We start from the raw sequence: 17714 nt of genomic DNA, 5'->3' as shown, positions 1-17714 counted from the left end.
AAAAGCGAGTAGCAATACTGATTAGTATTGCTATGGATGCATTTGTATATGTATGTATATATGTGTGCATGAATGGTCAAATTCTGAAGAGCTGAACATTGATTTCCAGAGGGGTTCCCATTCTCTAGTGCTAATAACTGACCACCCTAAAATGTAGCACTTAAAACAACAGTGACAGCCTCTTTCTGTTCACAAATCTGTAGTTTGGATGGGCTGGAAGGCAGCTGCACCCTGTCCACAGAGCCAGAGCCGGTGTCCTGGGGGGCTTCTCAGTCACAGCTGTGGTGTTAGTGCTGGGAGACTTAGGGAGCCAAGCACAGGGTTTCTGTGCTGCTTCTGCCCCCCTCTGTTCTCTCATCTGTGCTCTCAATGTGTTATCACTGAGAGGGCACATTGACACAGGTAGCAGTTATGTTGCCTTTCATGACTGGCCTCAAAAGTCATATAGCATCACTCCTGCTACACTGTGTCCGTTGAGCAATCACTGACTACCGGAGTCCAAGGCATGTGCCTCTTTTCTGGGAGCAGTAAGGACCAGAGGGGTCAGTGGGGCTGAAGTCATGCTGGCCATTTTTATGAGACATTTGAACCAAAGGCTAAATTTAGCTGATTATTTTAATGACTCACAACTGACAGTTTTGCTTTGTGCTGTTCTCAAATGTCGGCAAATGAGGACTCAGACAACACCAGGGGTTTTGTTTAATGACCCTGCACGCTTGTACCCCATTCCTTTACTCCTTGCCCTGTGTCCTGAGGGCCTGTGTAGTCAGGGGCAGTGGACATGAGAGCTATGGGCCTGGCTATGAATGTGGAGAGCCACAAGCGTGTTGAGTGTGGAGACAGCGAGCAGGTATTGTGGGCTGAGGCAGTTGGGCCTGAGTCTGAGCATTGTGGTCTGTTGTCATTGTTATCATCTATGCCTCTTTCTTCTCTTTCTCCACCAGTCCACTTCTTTTCTGCCTGTGTCTAAGGACAACTGATTACACCCTCATGATTGCTTAGTGGGCTGTTTCTCACTGAGTGTGCTGATACAATGGGCAGTGCCAGGAAAACTGACTCAGGAAATGTTTATGGTGTAGAAATACGCTTTCAAAGGACCTTCTGTAGAGAGTCTGCCTGAGCAGCTGCATGTGTGGTGCTTATGGGGCTCAGGATTGGGCTATGTGATGGTCACCTTTCTTGCGAATGGTGGATGATGACACAGGGCTGGGCTGGGAACTGTGGGGAGAGAGCTGGACGTGGACATTCATGGCTTCCCCTTGACCTCCCAACTTGGGTCTTCGGGGTGTGCAAGGTCCAGCACAGGGTGCGTGTGCTTAGATCATTGTTTTTGGTACAGTTCGTGTTGTTTAAAATGGATTTTTCCACAATTGGAAAAACAGATGGTTGACACAAGACATACCTATAAAATTGTGTTTCAGGAGTGGACCCATCCCTCCAAGTAGAGTCTAGGACCCCTGGGCCCTCACAAACCACGGCTGCGGCACCCAAGCAGCAGAAGCCGCGGCCCACCAACTCGCGGGATGAGCGCTTCCGGTCAGGTAAGGAACAGAGGCAAAAGTCTTTGGGTTATTTTTTTCTTGCTAAAAATGTCTGCTGAAGAAATTTTCACTTGAATGATAATTTACCACATCATATTTTTCTAGAAAAAAATTTAATCTTCATATAACCACAGTATGTTTTAGTGTAGACAGTAAGTAGTGTGAGTGCTTGCTTCTTAGGGGATGTTTATAAAACTTACACATTTAAAATAGTTCTTTAAACGTTTTGTCCATTTTTCTATTTAGAGCTTTGGGGTTGGTATTCATAGCTTTTGTATATATGGAGCAACTTTACTTACTGTATTTCTTTCTAATTTTGGAGATTTACTTCTACTTAGATTTCTGCCACTTTTCAGTGCTTTTATGAATATTTAAATTTGTCTCTGATATTTTATTGAGTTATCAGAATACCCATTGAAAACATTTATGTCTTCAATTATAGATTACATATCAGTAACTTTTGAGCACTCTGTTTCACCTGTTTAACATTTTCACCATGTGTGATTGTATATTTTCCTTATATTTAAACTCTTTTAATAAGCCTTTTTTATAAAGAAAAACTTTAAATAGAGATAAAGAAATATACATTTTGAAGGATAAAAATCATATGAATAGATACAGAAAAAAACTTGACGAAATCCAGCACCCATTTATGATAGAAAACTGTTAGCAAAGTGGGAATAGAGGGCACATACCTCAACATAATATTGAGGTACAAATTGGAGGAGATACAAATAAATGGAACCATATACAGTGTTCATATATGACAAACTCATAGTCAAAACTAAGTGTTTCCCTTAAGATCAGGAATAAGACAGGGATGTCCACTTTGACCACTCTTATTCAACATAGTTCTGAAAGTCCTAGCCACAGCAATCAGACAAGAAGAAGAAATAAAAGGCACCCAGATTGGAAAAGAATAAGTAAAACTGTCATTATTTGCAGATGACATGATACTGTATATAGAGAACCCTAAATATTTCACCTAAAAATTATTAGAACTAATCAATGAATTCAGTATAGTAGGATACAAAATAAATATCTAGAAATCAGTTGCATTTTTATATACTAAAAATGAACTATCAGAAAGGGGAAAAACAAAACCAAAAGCAGTCCCATTTACAACTGCATCAAAAAAATAAAATACCCAGGAATCAATTTAACCAAAGAGGTAAAGGGGGCTAAAATTATAAGATACTGAAAAAGAAATTGGAGGAGATACAAATAAATGGAACCATATACAGTGTTCATTGATAGGAAGAATTAACATCATTAAAATGTCTATACTACCCAAAGCAATCTATAGATTCAAAGCATTTCCTATCAAAATACAAATCGCGTATTTCACAGATTAGAACAAATAATTCAAAAATTTATATGGAACCACAGAAGACCTCGAATAGCCGCAGCAGTCTTGAGAAAAAAAGAACAGAGTTGGAGGTATCACACTACAGTAATATTGCATGTAAATTTTAATTGAAAAATAAAATTTAAGAATTTAAAAAAAAGAAATGGCCATTTTGTTTTAAGAATATCTAGAAAGAACATTAAGATTTTAAATGTTATATCAACAAGGATGTGTAATGAAGTGATTTCAGAAACTTTTGATCAGATAATTCCTTACCAATTTAATACACATTTAAAAGAACTTTGTCATACTGATAATTGTTTCTTTTCTGATGATATAAATAATACATGTAGTATAAAGTGTTACACCTATTGTAAGGACAATAGTAAAAGGCACCTTAAGTCTCTGAATCCCAAGACAACTGCTTTCAGCATTTCACTGAACACCATCTTCAGCCCTGGAGGCAGATACACGCATACACATGTATGCAGTCCATGAATGGGATCTCATGTAAAGGGTCTTCTTCCCCTTCCTGTCTTCCTGTGTGCCCCCATCCTCCCCACCATCCATTTCTATGTGACTGATGTTAATAAACTTTTCTGTCCTTGTGAACTTTATTCTAGTTCTGATTCTTTATTTACTGAATATAAGAACCTGTACTGTAAATATGGTTTGCTAATATTTTCTCCTAAGCTTTGTCTTGTCTTTGCATTCTCTTAAAGTGGCTTTTGAAGAGCACAAGGTTTTAATATTAATGAAGTTCAACTTATCAGTTATTTTAAGTGGATAGTGCTTTTGATCTTGTATCTAAGAAATCTTTGCGTAACCCAGGGTCATAAAGATTCTTATCTCTGTTTTCTTCTGGAAGTTTTATAATTTTAAGGTTTTACCTTTAGGCCTATGATCCATATTTTAGTTAATTTTCATATGAGTTCAAGGTATGGATCAAAGCTTATTTTTTGCATGTGGCTGTCCAGTTTGTAGAGCATACAGTTTGCTTCTTTGTCTAAAAGCAGTTACACATGCACGAGTGGCTCTCTTTCTGGACTCCTCTGTTCTGTGGATATATTCGTCTTTATGGAAAACCAAGCTCTCAATGATTGTAGCTTAATAATTATTGTTGCAATCAGTAGTGTTAGTTCTCCAAGTTTGTTCCTTTACATTGTTCCCATGTATGTAATGTGTCTTTCTTCCTCTGGATCTTTTAAGATTTTTCTCTTTATCACTGATTTTGAATGATTTGATTATGATGTGTCTTGGTGTAGTTTTCTTTATGTTTCTTGTGCTTTATTAAGCTTCCTATATCTGTTGGTTTATACCGCTATTGTGTTGATATTGTATAGATTTTTAGTTCTGGGTTGTTTTATCTGTTTTTGTTCATTTCTAAGACACTAATCAAGTTTAAAGTGTGTGCTTATAGTCACTGGTGTATCTATTGTAAGGGCTCCTGGATTTGTCTCTCCCTCAAGCACCTTCTTCCACAAGTGTTTAACTTCTATGTCTGGGAATATTTTTATTAGACCCCTGTGTTTCAATGATAATTTGGCTGGATGTAAAATTATAGGTTCAAAACATTTTCTTTGATACTTAGTTACCTTTTTGCAGCTGGTGGTTATTATTGAGTAGTGTCCCTCTATTTTTGATTCCTCATAGCAGTTTACTCTCTCTGGAAGCTTTTAGAATTGTCTTGTTGCCTTTGGTGTTTGTAAATTTTATGTTAATACATCTACGTGTGAATTTTTCATCTTTCTTGATTAGCACTTTATAAGCCATTTCATTGTAAGGTTTTTAAATGTTTTAAAAAACATCTTACTAGAGAAAAAATTTTAATGTATGAAAGTGGTCTCATGCACTTCTTTTTGTCCTTAGTATGTTTCTCTAGAGGAGCAGGTTAAAGTCATTTGGAGTAGTTTATACCAACTACTGGAGACACATTCAAGTTCATTTGTTTCATCTTATTTTCAACTTGGGGGATTTCTTTTTTATTTAGTTTTCATTTATAACTGTGAAAAATATTCACATGGTTCTGAAGTTAAATCTACAAAGGAATATTTAAAGAAATGTAGGACCAACATGTGGGACCCACGAGTAGGCACACTCATTGAACACCATGACACTTAATTTTGTTACTTCATAACCAATATTGTGTAAATATTTTACTGCTTTTTCTATGTAGATGTTCACACTGAAGCCGTGCAAGCAGCTTTGGCCAAATACAAAGAAAGAAAGGTGCCTCTGCCTTCGAAAAGACGCTCTGTTCTCGTGCATTCGTCTGTGGAAACCTGCACCCCACCAGGTACTGATAAAACTGGGTCAGGAATGGCCCACAGGTGTTTCACATCTTGGTGTCATAACTTTGTTTCCCATTGAGTTGGAATATCCTTCTGACCTGTAGTAAATAGTTGAAGAAATTGAGATTAAAAATGTTTGTATATGTGCAGTATTCCTTACCTGAAAATTTGTGGTGTACACAGTATGGCTCTTACCCAAACAGATAATTGCTTCCTACAGGACATTTTGTGTAGGTTTTAGTTTTTTTTACTAAGATGCTATTTATGTCTTTTAAGGAAGGGAAGAACCTAAAATGGATACTTAGTGGAATGCAAGGGTTTCCTGGATTAAAATTTTTTTAATTATTCACTTATTTACTGTGTTGTTACCAGGCCATAAATGGGAGAGTAGAAGACTGTCTAGAGGGTTTTTAAATTTTAATTTGTTGTTGTTTTGTTGTTATTACGATTAGAAATGAAACCTTTAAATGGAATTTCTCTGTGTCAGTGATGTGTGTTAAGCTTCCTATTAATCTATCCCACTGTGTTGGTTTAATGACTTCTGTTGCCTATCTTGTTATATAAGTCAAAAAACTAGCGACTGAGAGTCAAAAACCATATTCACAAGACATTTTAGTGGTTTTGGTAATGCTTTTGTTTTATATATCTTTATTGATTTCAGAGAGAGAGGAAAGGAGAGGGAGAGAGAGAGATAGAAACATTAATGATGAGAGAGTCATTGAGGATTGAGCCTGCAACCTGGGCACGTGCCCTGACCAGGAATCGAACCTCGATCTCCTGGATCCTGCTGAATCACGTCTGGCCGGGCGGTAATGCTTTCTTGATAAAAAAGAAAAGTTTTTATTGTTGAAAAAAAAATCTTAGAAATGGCTGTCAAATTCTGTTTCCTAAATATAATTATAGGTACTACCTGATTTTTTAAGAACTTTAAAATAATTGTGAAACCTATAATAAAATGCACAGTCATGTAGACTTGAATAGAACCTTAGTGACAGTTAATTTTATTGACTGAAGCAGTTGTCTTGGGGAAGGAATTCTTTCCAGAGCTCATTCCTGCTTCCCTTAAGGCTTAAGAGGATGCAGGTGAACAGGGTGAGGCCTGGAGACACAACCCGACATTCCCACAGCCCCAACTCTTCCTCGGGAAGTGAGCTCAACCTTCCCTGCAGGGTGTCCAACCATGTGAAGGTGACGTGGGGCTCAGAGTGGATGTTCCATAGCAACACTCAATGTTCACAGAGCATTTGACACTTGGAATCTCCTTTGATATTTGGGACCCCACCAAGGAATGTGCTGAAGCCATTTAGGAATTGGGCCTGTCTTCACTCCCAGTGTGTGGTGCCCCCAGACTAAGTCCTCTGGGGGAAGCTGGGGTTATGGAGCCAGTTTTCCCGGGTAGGGTCCTTTGGATCTTAGAGTTGGTTGATACAGGCCCTTGTAGATTGAGGGTGACCTTTGAGATGACCCCTTGGCCATGTGTGGGCGCAGCTGTATGGATATACAGAGCAGTGCAGCACAGGCTGGGAGGCCCAACTGCCAGTGTGTTAACCCGCCCTCCTTGGTGACCCATCCCTACATCATGCCTGTCATCGTTATTTTAACCACAGACACGTCCTCTGCCTCAGAAGATGAGGGCTCTTTACGGCGACCCGGGCGACTCACCTCCACTCCGCTCCAGAGCCATTCCAGCGTCGAGCCCTGGCTCGATCGGGTCATTCAGGGCTCGTCCACCTCATCCTCCGCATCTTCCACTTCATCCCACCCGGGAGGGAGACCCGCTGCCGCGCTCGCAGGCCCCACGGCCCACACCCTCATAGGTCAGTAACAGCTGCTGTGGCCCCTCTAGGAAAGGGGTGCCTCTATGCCCATCAAGACCCACCTCTTTTTTATCTGGAAAATGGCTTTTTGGTTACAAAAGTAGTTCTTGATGCTTCTGAGGTTTGGTGATCCCAGATGCTCTGGTATGTGAGCCTTCCCCCTGGACTGAGAGAAGTGTATTGTGTCTCATGATGTGTGCCTCCTCCTGCTTTGGAGGGTGGGCTGGCACAGGTGGCAGGTACAGAGTAGACAGTAAGTTAGATGTGACTGTGGTTGCTCCTGATGGTCACTCTTGGTCTGCAGCCTCAACATTGTCTCCACCTTTGCTCTTCGCTTGTGTGCACAGCTGGGGTCCATCAGTTGTCCAGGTTAAACAACCCCTCAACCTAAATAGGGATTTCAGTTAAAGCTAAGTCATAAAGATGCATAGAACTTTTCCAAATCATCCAATCTTTAAAAAGTATGATCGTAACCCCTCTGTTTTCTAGATGTGGAGGGAGGACAGGAAGTTAGGTTGAAAACCGACCTGAGATTGTGCAGCTGGCTTAACGTTGAAGCCAGGCTGACAGTTTTCTTGATTCCTTTTTATTTTCTTTGCTGTTGGTTGCTGTTCTGCTAACACTGAAACTGTGTACCCATGACAGGCTGGTGTTTTTGGTGGGGTCACAGTGGGTAGGTTCTGGGCTCAGGTGCTGAGCTTCTTCATGTAAAATCTTGGTCATTTGGCTGGACTGAGAGTAAATGGTTGGCTGGGCTGGGAGTAAATTGGATGTTTTAAGTGGCCAACAGCTTTAGTCTTACCGTCCTCTCTCGGCACAGCACTGAGGCTCTTCATTTTAAATTTGTTGCATCAGTGCATGAAGCAGGTTTCTGTTGAGCATGTGTCTTCTACTGCGATGTGAGTCTTAGATGAAAACTCACATCCCGTGCTCTACTTCCAGTGTACGGAGACCACGGGGTGGCAGGGCAGCTGTCAGGACTGTCAGGGCTGCCCCAGGGAGTGTGTTTCAGGAGAAAAGACCCCTTTGGAAAACAGCCCGCCCAGACTGTTTTGGTGGCTTTCCTGGCTGTCCTGCCAATGGCCAGTGGTTACTGTCCATTTTCCTCAAGGAGATTGACAGTGGATAGCTTGAAAAACAGTTTTTGTACTGATATATTGAAAAATTGCCCATAGGTCAGAATGTTTAACCAGACAGCCTTCAACTTTCCAGTGGTTGTGGGTCTTTTAACAAAGCACTTAACTGTAAGTGTGTTTGAGTGAGGTGTTTTCATTCTTGGAGAGGCTCTGACTGTGAAGATTCATGAGGTGGGTGCATCACCTCTCGATGAGCACTCCTGGCCTCTGCTGGTGTGGCTGAGCCTGTCTTTCTTCCACCCCACTCGCTTGAGCTGGCATACACAGTTATTAATTCTAGTAACTTCTAAAATTTTTAACTTGGACTCTGTTTGATACCATACTGTGATTATAACCTTCATATGCTAAATGTTTGCTAGATATAGTTGCTTGAATTTCTAAATGTGAAAATATTTAATTTCTCTTATTATAAAAATCATCCTTTGTTTTAGTGTCTAACACTAAAGAATTCTTCAATTTGGGTTAAGGAAAGAAATACAGAAAGAACAAGAATATTTAGGTAAAACTTTTGAGGTAGCATATGTTAGGTAAAGGTAATTTTAAAAATATATCATTTTTAATTTTGGATTAAGGAAATCAAATACATAAAACATTTGTACACAAATGTAAATACATATATTTAAAAGTAGTACTTTTAGTTATAGTAGTGAATTTTTATTTTTAATGTAGTTTGCTTTTATGCAACTATTTTAAAAAATGCTTTTAGTTAAGGTTACCATTTAATTTTTTTATATATATATCTCTACTGATTTCAGAGAGGGGAAGGGAGCGGGAGAGAGGTAAACAGCCATTGGCTGCCTCCTGCATGCCCCCTGCTGGGGATTGAGCCCACAATCCGGGCATGTGCCCTGACCCGGAATCAAACCACAATCTCCTGGATCCTAGGTCGATGATCAATCGCTGAGCCACGCCCAGTTGGGCCAGTTAAGATTAGCATTTATACTTTTTTCATGAATACTGTTAAAGTCATTTATTCTTTTTGCTAGATTTGGAAAGGTGGGGAGATTTCTTTTCAAACTGAAAGAACTTTATGATAGGCATACTTTAAATTGCTGGTTTTATCAACATCAAGCATTTTTAAAGGTTATGAAAACTAACTAAAGCTAGATTTTTTCCAAATGGCTGTGTAAATAGTGAGTTCGTATTTTGCTTCCATATAATTTCATCTTTCTACATATTTAAAATTTCTCTTCCTAGGTTATGAAATGATAGCTAAATGATCAGAATTTAAAATGTAAAATATTAGTGTGCCATTGTGATGGCAGGAGCATTCATTAGAAGATTAAACAGATTACAGGTTACCACTGACAGGCTAATATTGATCTTACAAGTAGACAAGTATTTGCTCTAGTGTCATGGGAGGGCACAATTTCTGGTAGTTGTGCAGACATGGTGCCTTTCCTAGTGGGAGACTTGACTGTTAACAATAATGCTGTAGCAACTTTCAGTCAGCCAGCATTCTGAACAGATCAATGTGCCATACAATGAAAATTCACCAAAATGTACATTGAGACAATGGGAGGGAGTGACTTTAAACATTTTCTGTAACTAGTTTGTTTGTAAATGAATACTTTTTGTTCTAAGACCTTGGTTGTAGTCTCTTAACAGAGATGTGTTGAACTGGCCATGAGGGTAGTTTTCATCTTTGTAGGTTTTTCTTTGAAGCTTGCGAAGGTCTTCTGTCTTCGGGACAGTTAACATACTCTTTGGGGGTGTGAGGGGTAGTCTATTTTTTTTATAATATAACAAAAAATGGTCCAATAACAATTGATTTAAAATTTGTTTCTGCTTCACTGAGGGAAATTTCTGAGTAAAACCTCATGTGAAAGGCGAGTCCACTTGCACCTGTGTCTGTGCTGTGGTTGGTGGTTCTAGTCTGGATCCCTTTGGGAACTGGACAGCCTTCATGCACACAGGTCTACATGCCATGTCTAGGAGCTGAGAGTTCACAGGGTCCCCATGTGCCTTGGTCGATCAAAAAACCAAAATTAATTGGAATACCATGCTCCTTGCTTGGAGCTCAGCTAGAGAATCATCAGTCAAATGGGGTTTAAACAGCAACTTATTGGTCTTTTGAATTAACAACACTCTTGTTTTGGGTTTGTTTTTCAAAAGCAGATCTGCACTCTGCCCCTCCTGATGTCACCACTGGCCTTGTGGAGTATTCGCACTGTGAGCGTCCACAGTCAGCCTCTATGAGAGGCGTCCCTCGGGGGTGCAGCGGGCGCCTCCTGGACACAGCAGGTGGTGAGCATGTCTTTCTTCCTCCTTTTGAGACGGCCGAGCACAGGTTCTTTTCAGGTACTAAACATCCCTTAGTGTACTCGCTATAGCAAACCTGAACCAGTCAGCAGTTATAACCCTTCAGACCATGTAAACTGAGACCAGTGTGTGCAGTGCATGTTATCACTTAAAGTACCATGTGCAGAAATGATCAAAAATATCTGCGGAATTGGTTCAGTAGACCAAGGAGAGTAGGGAGGAGAAAACCTCCAAATTTAAATTGGACGCAAAAGGAGTTTGGATCTACAATATTGTAGGAAAATGAGAAACATGGAAAGTTTTTATTTGGACATGGTGTGTTCAGCGGAGCAGGTCTTAGTGTGAGTGCAGCCACTCATGCAACACAGCAGTCCCTGCACTCACTGTCCTCTGCAGCCTGTGAAATGGGTACAGTAGCATTTACAGTTCCTGATGTATAGGCCTAGGGCTGTCAGTGCAGTTTCAGTGTCCTGCTTAATACCGTTTCCTTTTGAAACAGTTCTAATATATTTTATCAAAGTCATGTGAAGTTTTCTTTCCAATGTTCTGGATTTGAATTGCAAAAAACTCTAGAGGCTCTCAGATCTAAGTGTTGATTGTGTATTTTGATCTTTCTAACCAGTAGGTCAAATTTTGTCGAAGTCTTTTGGTTTCTTGTTCAAATGCAAAAGGAAAACACTGAGTCAACATGAAGCAGGCTTTCCATTGGTTAGACTTTTATTTGATTTATTACTCTTTATATTTAAAAAAAAATTAAGAGCTTAGTTGAGGTATAATTGACATGTAATCAACTGCACATATTTAAAGTGTGCAATTTTATAAGTTTTAACATATGCGTACAACCGTAAAACCATCCATACAATCAGACAGTGAACGTATCCAGCCCTCATAAAAGTTTTCTTGTGTCCCTTTGTCAGACCTCCTGCCACCCTTTTTTGGCTTCCCCTCAGGCAACCACTGATTTACTTCCTGGCACTGTGGTTAGTTTGCATTTTCTAGAGTTTTATGTAAATAGAATTATATAGTATTTCCTCTTTATTGTCTGGGTTCTGCCACTCTACATACTTATTTTGAGATTCACGGTCTTGCATGTATCAATAGTTCATTCCATTCATTGAGGAGTAGATTTTGTTCTATGTATGCACAACAGTTTGTTTATCTGTTTACCTATCACTATATTTTGGTTATTTCCAGTTTGGGGCTATTCCAAATAGAGCTCCTATGAATATTTTTATGCAGGTCTTTGTGTGGGTGTGTACTTTCATTCCTTTTGGTTCAATACCCTGGAGTGGAATAGCTGGATCATGTAGTAGGTCTTTGTTTAACTCTAAGAAATTGCTGCCTGGCCGGGCGTGGCTCAGCGGTTGAGCATTGACTTAGGATCCAGGCTATCGGGGTTCGATTATGGGTCAGGGCATATGCCTGGGTTGTGGGCTCGATCCCCAGTCGGGGGCGTGTAGGAGGCAGTTGATCAGTGACTCTCATCATTGATGTTTCTATCTCTCTCCCTCTCCTTTCCTCTCTCTGAAATCAATAAAGATATATTTAAAAAAAAAAAATGAAAAAAAAATTGCCACATTGATTCCCCAAGTGTCTGTACCATTTCCTATTCCCACCATTAGTGGTGAGAGTTCTGGTTCCTCCACATCCTTGCCAACAGTTGGTATTGTGGTTTTAAAATTTTAACCATCCTAATAGGTGTATAGAGGTGTCTCATAGTTTGAATTTGCATCTCTCTAGTGATTGATGGATGGTGTTGAGCATCTTCTCATGTGCTTATTTGCCATCTCTATATCTCTTCAGAAGAGTCTGTTAAAATATTTTACTTATTTTTTAAATGTGTTGTTTTTTTTTCTTGTTAAGATTTGAGAGTTCTTTTTGTATTCTAGATACAAGTTCTTTATCAGGTTTATAATTTGTATTTTCTCTCAGTCTGTGGCTTGTGTTTTCATTCTCTTAACTGGGCCTTTCAAAGAGTAGAATTTAAAATTTTGATGATGTCCAGTTTACTACATTTTTCTTTTATGGATCCTATTTTTGTGTCATACTTTTCTAACTCAAGGTCATAAAAGTTTTCTCCTATATTTTCTGCTAGAATTTTATAGCTTTGGCTATAAAATTTATGTTTAGGCGTATGATGCATTTGAGTTAATTTTAGCATAAGTGCAAGGTATGAATCAAACTTCATTCTTTTGTATATGGTTATCCAGCTGTTCCAGCATCATGTATTTTAAAGACCATTCTGTCCCCACCAAGTGTCTTTGGCATCTTTAATGAAAATCAGTAGACCATATACCAGAGGAATCTATTTCTGGGCTCTCTGTGCTATTCAGTTGCTATATTTGTCCATCCTTATATCAGTAGCAACTTGTCATGATTACTGTAGTTTTATAATAAATTTTGAAATCATGTAGTTTGTCTTCAACTTTGCTTTTCAACTTAAAATTTGCTTTGACTATTCCAGCTCCTTTGCATTGTAATATGTATTTTAAAATTAGTTTGTTAATTTTTACCAAAATTCCTGCCAGATTTTGATTGTTATTTTATTGACTCTCTAGACCAATTTGAAAAGAATTGGCATCTTAACAGTATTGTATACTACAGCTGATAAATATAGTATATTTTTCTATTTATTTAGTTGTTATAAAAAATTTTTAGCACTGTTTTATAGTGTTCAGGGCACAAATATTGCACATATTTTGTTAAAATTATCCCAAAATATATTATATTTTTGATGCTGTTGTAAATGGTATTCAGATATTTTTCCAACTGTTTGTTGCTATTCCATAGAAATACAGTTGATTTTTTTTTTAATATTGACCTTATATTAGTTCTAGTAGCTTTTTTGGCCGATTTCTTAAGTTTTACTGCATGCATACATGATTATATTGTCTATAAACACAGTTTTACCTTCCTTTCCAAATTATTTTCTTGTAGGAACATTTATATTTCTGACTGATTGCAGTGTCTAGGACTTCCAGTTTTGTCAATTAGAAATGTTGAGAGGGAGCATAATTTGCCTTATTTCCAATTGTTGGGGGAAAGCATTCACTCTTTTATTTTCAATTGTGATGTTATTTTTGAGTTTTTTAAGGATGCTCTTCATCAGGTTGAGGAAGTTCTCTTTTTTCCCAGTTTCCTGAAAATTTTTATCACAATTCTTGTTAAATGATTTTTTTGACCTGTCAAGCTCATCATACAGTTTTTCTTTTGTAGTTTGTTAAATACAGCTTAGGTGTGCAGTAGGCTGTACCATCTAGGTGTGTGTAGTGTAGTCTGTGATGTTTGCACAATGAAATCACCTGACTACACATTTCTCGGGATGGATCCCTGTTGGTCAGTAATGTGTGACTATAGTTTTGATATTTAGTTTTGACTCCAGACATGTTTTATTATAATCTTATACAGTCTACCTAAATTGAACTTGTATTGATTAGAGTTCAGTTATAATATATAATAAAAATCAAAGCACTGGTTCTCTGAAATAAAGTAGGCAATCACCATTCAATAAACACACTTGATTTATTTTGTATAAAAGGGTTAAGTTTACAACTAAACTTTTATTAAAAGTTGAGCATGAATAAGTACATCATTACACTTAGTATGAAGAAATATACATCTCTGCCACTATACAAGACAACTGTAATTAAAGAGTTCACAGGTTTCACCTTCTCTCTCTCTCTAGGTGTATATGTGTGTGTGTGTGTGTATATATATATATATATATATATATATACACACACACGCACAGGCACACGCACACACATACAGCATTTAGTAGGCTTTTGTCAAAAAGATAATTTCTGACCAGAAGACTTTATATAAGTAACTGAATACTGGATCCTTCTGGTATTCACACCCCACCTTTGAAAAAAGGCAAAGTCTGCTTAAATTGGGCAATTCCTTGTGATTTTAATGTTTTTGCTCCCCGTGATGGGAATAGTGTTTAAAGAAAACCTTCCAACTGCAGAAAGAGCATTAAAAGCCTATTTCATAAATAACTAATATCGCAGTCCAGGTCAGAAACACCTTGGGGAGTGTGATCTGATCCTTCTTAGTTTTGCTTCCATTTTTCAAAAAGGTCCATTCAACTTGTAGTGCTTGTGAAATAGTTGAAAAATAAGTTCCTGTGGATATATTGCTGTGCAAAGAAAAAAAAGTAATAAACACTATTTATTCATCCACAGAGTGCTTTGCTGTCATTTGACATGAACTCAGAAGGGAATTCAGAAGCCTGCAAAGACAAGATGCTGATGTCCCTGTTTATGGTGGTCAGCAGTGTCCTGGATGCCTGGCTCTGGCCGGGTCGCTGGTGGTGCAGGCTGACAATAGTGGGGTGGGAGCCCAGGGTGATCTGCTGGTCCAAGATATAGTCCATAATGTGCTGCAGGATTTCCATCTTGCTCACCTTCTTGTTCTGGGGGATGCTGGGCACCAGGTCCTTCAGCTTGGAGTAGTAATTATTCATGTTGTACGGCAAACTCATTGGATCGTCGACTAGGGTTTTGCTCCAGGAGATGCCCAGGTTGTGGTCCGAAAGGCTGTTTTTCCTTACAGACCTCACAGGACTGAAGGCTTTCATGTTGACCATGAGGAAGGGAGGAGAGACTGGAAGGGAACAGGCTGCCCTAGAGCTCAGGCCACTGCCTCCTGTGGAGCTTCCGGCACTTGGGACCAGGCTCGACTTAAGACGTAGTTTTGAAATTTAGAAGTTTGTAAATGTTCTACATATTTAAAACATAAACTTAAAGTATGGAATGAAGGAGGGAAATCCTAAAATTGAAGTCAAGTGGAAATAAATGAACATGATTATATTTCCAAGAAATACCATAGTCACACTCAAGGTAATCATGGAGAGAGAGCTAATATAGGGAAGTTGTGAACACAATATTGGACGAAGTTGGATGAGAAGCACAGCAAATAAGGCTTGAACTCTTGTTAATAGGTTGTTTTCTTAGTGCTGTGCGTGAAGTAATTTGGAAATTATTCTGTACACTTGATAGTATTGAGCAAAGGTGTTGATGTTGTTGGGAGCAGGGTTCTCACTGTGGAAGAGGGACATCCAAATATGAGTTATAAAAGGCAAGAGAGAACCCTGTGGGGAAGATTGGGATTTGAGGTATTGGTATGGACTTGATTTCTAAGAAGATATGAGTCTGTGTCATTTTATGCTTTTCTGAATACACATGTATATTGTCTGTGTAGGTGCGCATGTATATCTATGAATATATGAGTGTATATATACAGTGTACTTTTTAGCTGCATCTGTTGAAAGAAGCAAGGACACTGCAGTAGCAGTGAGCACACCTGGTGACCAGATTTTGGTCTTGACTCCACTTCCCACTGAGGAGAGCTACACCTGCTTGGAGAAATGTGTGATTCCAGGGCAGAGCAGGGGAGTATAAACAACAGAAACATCTCATGATGGAAAGTAAGGAAGTGCTTAAAGAATGGGGAGGCATGCCACAAATCAACTTGCACAGGCTAAATCTGGGACAATTTGTGCATCAGATAGAACCATGATGATTTATAACAATTGAGAAAATAGCCATCCATGAGTCCTTCCTGATTATAGACAGACTGTTGGATAGTTGATAGATGACAGACAGACAGATGATAGATGACAGACAGATAGGATGCCACGTATTGACTACTCTGACTAAATGAGGTGCTAAAGTTGCAAAATAACTTTGCAACCATTGCAGTAAAAATTGCTTCTGGCAAGAATGATATATGGCTGTGAAATGCAGGGAGAAAGTTTGATGAGGGTCGGGATATACGTTTGCTCTCTCTCTCTTTTTAAAATATATCTTTATTGATTTCAGAGAGAGAAAGGGAGAGGGAGAGAGAGAGAGAGAGAAACATCAATGATGAGAGTCATTGAACAACTGCCTCCTGCAGGCCCCCGACTGGGGGTCAAGCCTGCAACTCAGGCATGTGCCCTGACTGGGAATTGAACCACGATCTCCTGGATCCTAGGTCAGTGCTCAACCGCTGAGCCACTCCCAGCTGGGCATACATTTGCTCTTGAAGTGTCTCTGCACAATGCTTAGTTGCACAGGAAACAACAGTAATGATGTAGTGGAGAAGCCATGCAGCACTTTGGGTGATGAAATCAGCATCCCTACGAGGGTAGATGGGTCTCTCATGTATCTGAAGGTGATATCATGTAGCATTTCAGCCAGGAATGCAGCACCTGAGTTGAATCATGAAAAACATAAAACTCAAATGGAGGTATGTTCTACTTAAGGAAAAGAAAGAACTGTACTCTTTCTTTAATTTTTTTAAACATATTTTTATTGATTTCAGAGAGAGGAAGGGAGAGGGAGAGAGAGAGATAGAAACATCAATGATGAGAGAGTCATTGATCAGCTGCAGCTTGCAACCTGGGCATGTGCCCCGACCAGGAATCGAACCCTGATCACCTGGACCCTAGGTTGATGCTCAACCACTCAGCCATGCCCGGCCGGGCAAGAACTGTACTCTTTCAAAATGTCAGTGTTATAAAGGACAAAAAAAATCCAGATTAGAGGAGACTAAAGAGATGTGACAAATAAATACATTTCTTGGTTCTAGTCTGGCTTCGGTGTTGGAGAAGGGAACATGCTGTAGAAAGACACTGCGGTATCAGCTGCCACACTTGCAGTAGGAGGGTGAGGTGTGCTGGAGCTTGGGTCCTGCTTACTCCTACTCTCAGCTGTCTTTGCATGTTAGTTTTCCTTAGAGCACTCATTGCCACGTCAGGTGTTCTTGTTTATTCGTAGGACACATGTCTTTGCTTGTTTTCATCCAGCAAATGGTGAGCTGATTGAGGGCAGACTGTTATTTATCTCTTTGTTGACGTTACATCTCCCAGAACAGCATTTCTTAATTATTATTGAGGACACTAAAGAGCTTTTAGTTTATGTGGATTGTAGCTCTTGATATTTACCATATTAGAAGTTAAAACTAAAGATTTAAAAAAATATGTATTCATTAAAAAAAAATAAACTCATTAGAGCTTAACACAAATAGCTCATATTTATGAAAAAATTTATAAAATGAAAATTTAGGGGGAAGAATGGGCTTGTTTTGTATTGTTGCCAGTCGGTCTCCTGGCTGGCATAATATTAGCATCTGGTTCTGTGTCTTGTCCCCATTCAGTCTGTTGTGCTATGACATGATATGTGGCCTCTGAGAAACTCCACTATGCTCTTCTGAGAGGAGGAGAGTGAAAAGGGAAATGATATCTTCATATGACTAGGAAAGGACAGTTGGCCCATGAACAACACTGGTGCCGACCCCCACACAGCAGAAAATCAGCGTATAACTTGACCCCC

At 39.1% G+C, this 17714-nt stretch overlaps 1 protein-coding gene and 1 pseudogene across 3 annotated transcripts in view; one reads left to right on the top strand and one right to left on the bottom strand.

The window, feature by feature from the left end:
* DIP2A (DIP2 acetate--CoA ligase A) overlaps positions 1 to 17714 on the top strand; it is an 82017-nt gene that overhangs the window by 16947 nt on the left and 47356 nt on the right. For 2 of the 3 annotated variants that reach the window (XM_016211862.2, XM_016211859.2), the window contains exons 3-6: positions 1422 to 1541; positions 5066 to 5185; positions 6788 to 6997; positions 10252 to 10380. In XM_016211862.2, coding sequence (XP_016067348.1) covers positions 1422 to 1541; positions 5066 to 5185; positions 6788 to 6997; positions 10252 to 10380 — 579 coding nt within the window. The remainder of the gene's footprint in view (positions 1 to 1421; positions 1542 to 5065; positions 5186 to 6787; positions 6998 to 10251; positions 10381 to 17714) is intronic. The other variant, XM_087818386.1, reaches the window with a different exon arrangement.
* Positions 14573 to 14977, bottom strand: LOC107536225 (DNA-binding protein inhibitor ID-2 pseudogene; annotated as a pseudogene).

The sequence above is a fragment of the Miniopterus natalensis genome, chromosome 6 (assembly GCF_054644295.1).
Source record: "Miniopterus natalensis isolate mMinNat1 chromosome 6, mMinNat1.hap1, whole genome shotgun sequence".
In the NCBI taxonomy this organism is placed as follows: domain Eukaryota; kingdom Metazoa; phylum Chordata; class Mammalia; order Chiroptera; family Miniopteridae; genus Miniopterus; species Miniopterus natalensis.
Note: the sequence above shows the minus strand (reverse complement) of the source record. Positions and strands in the feature narration are given on the sequence as shown.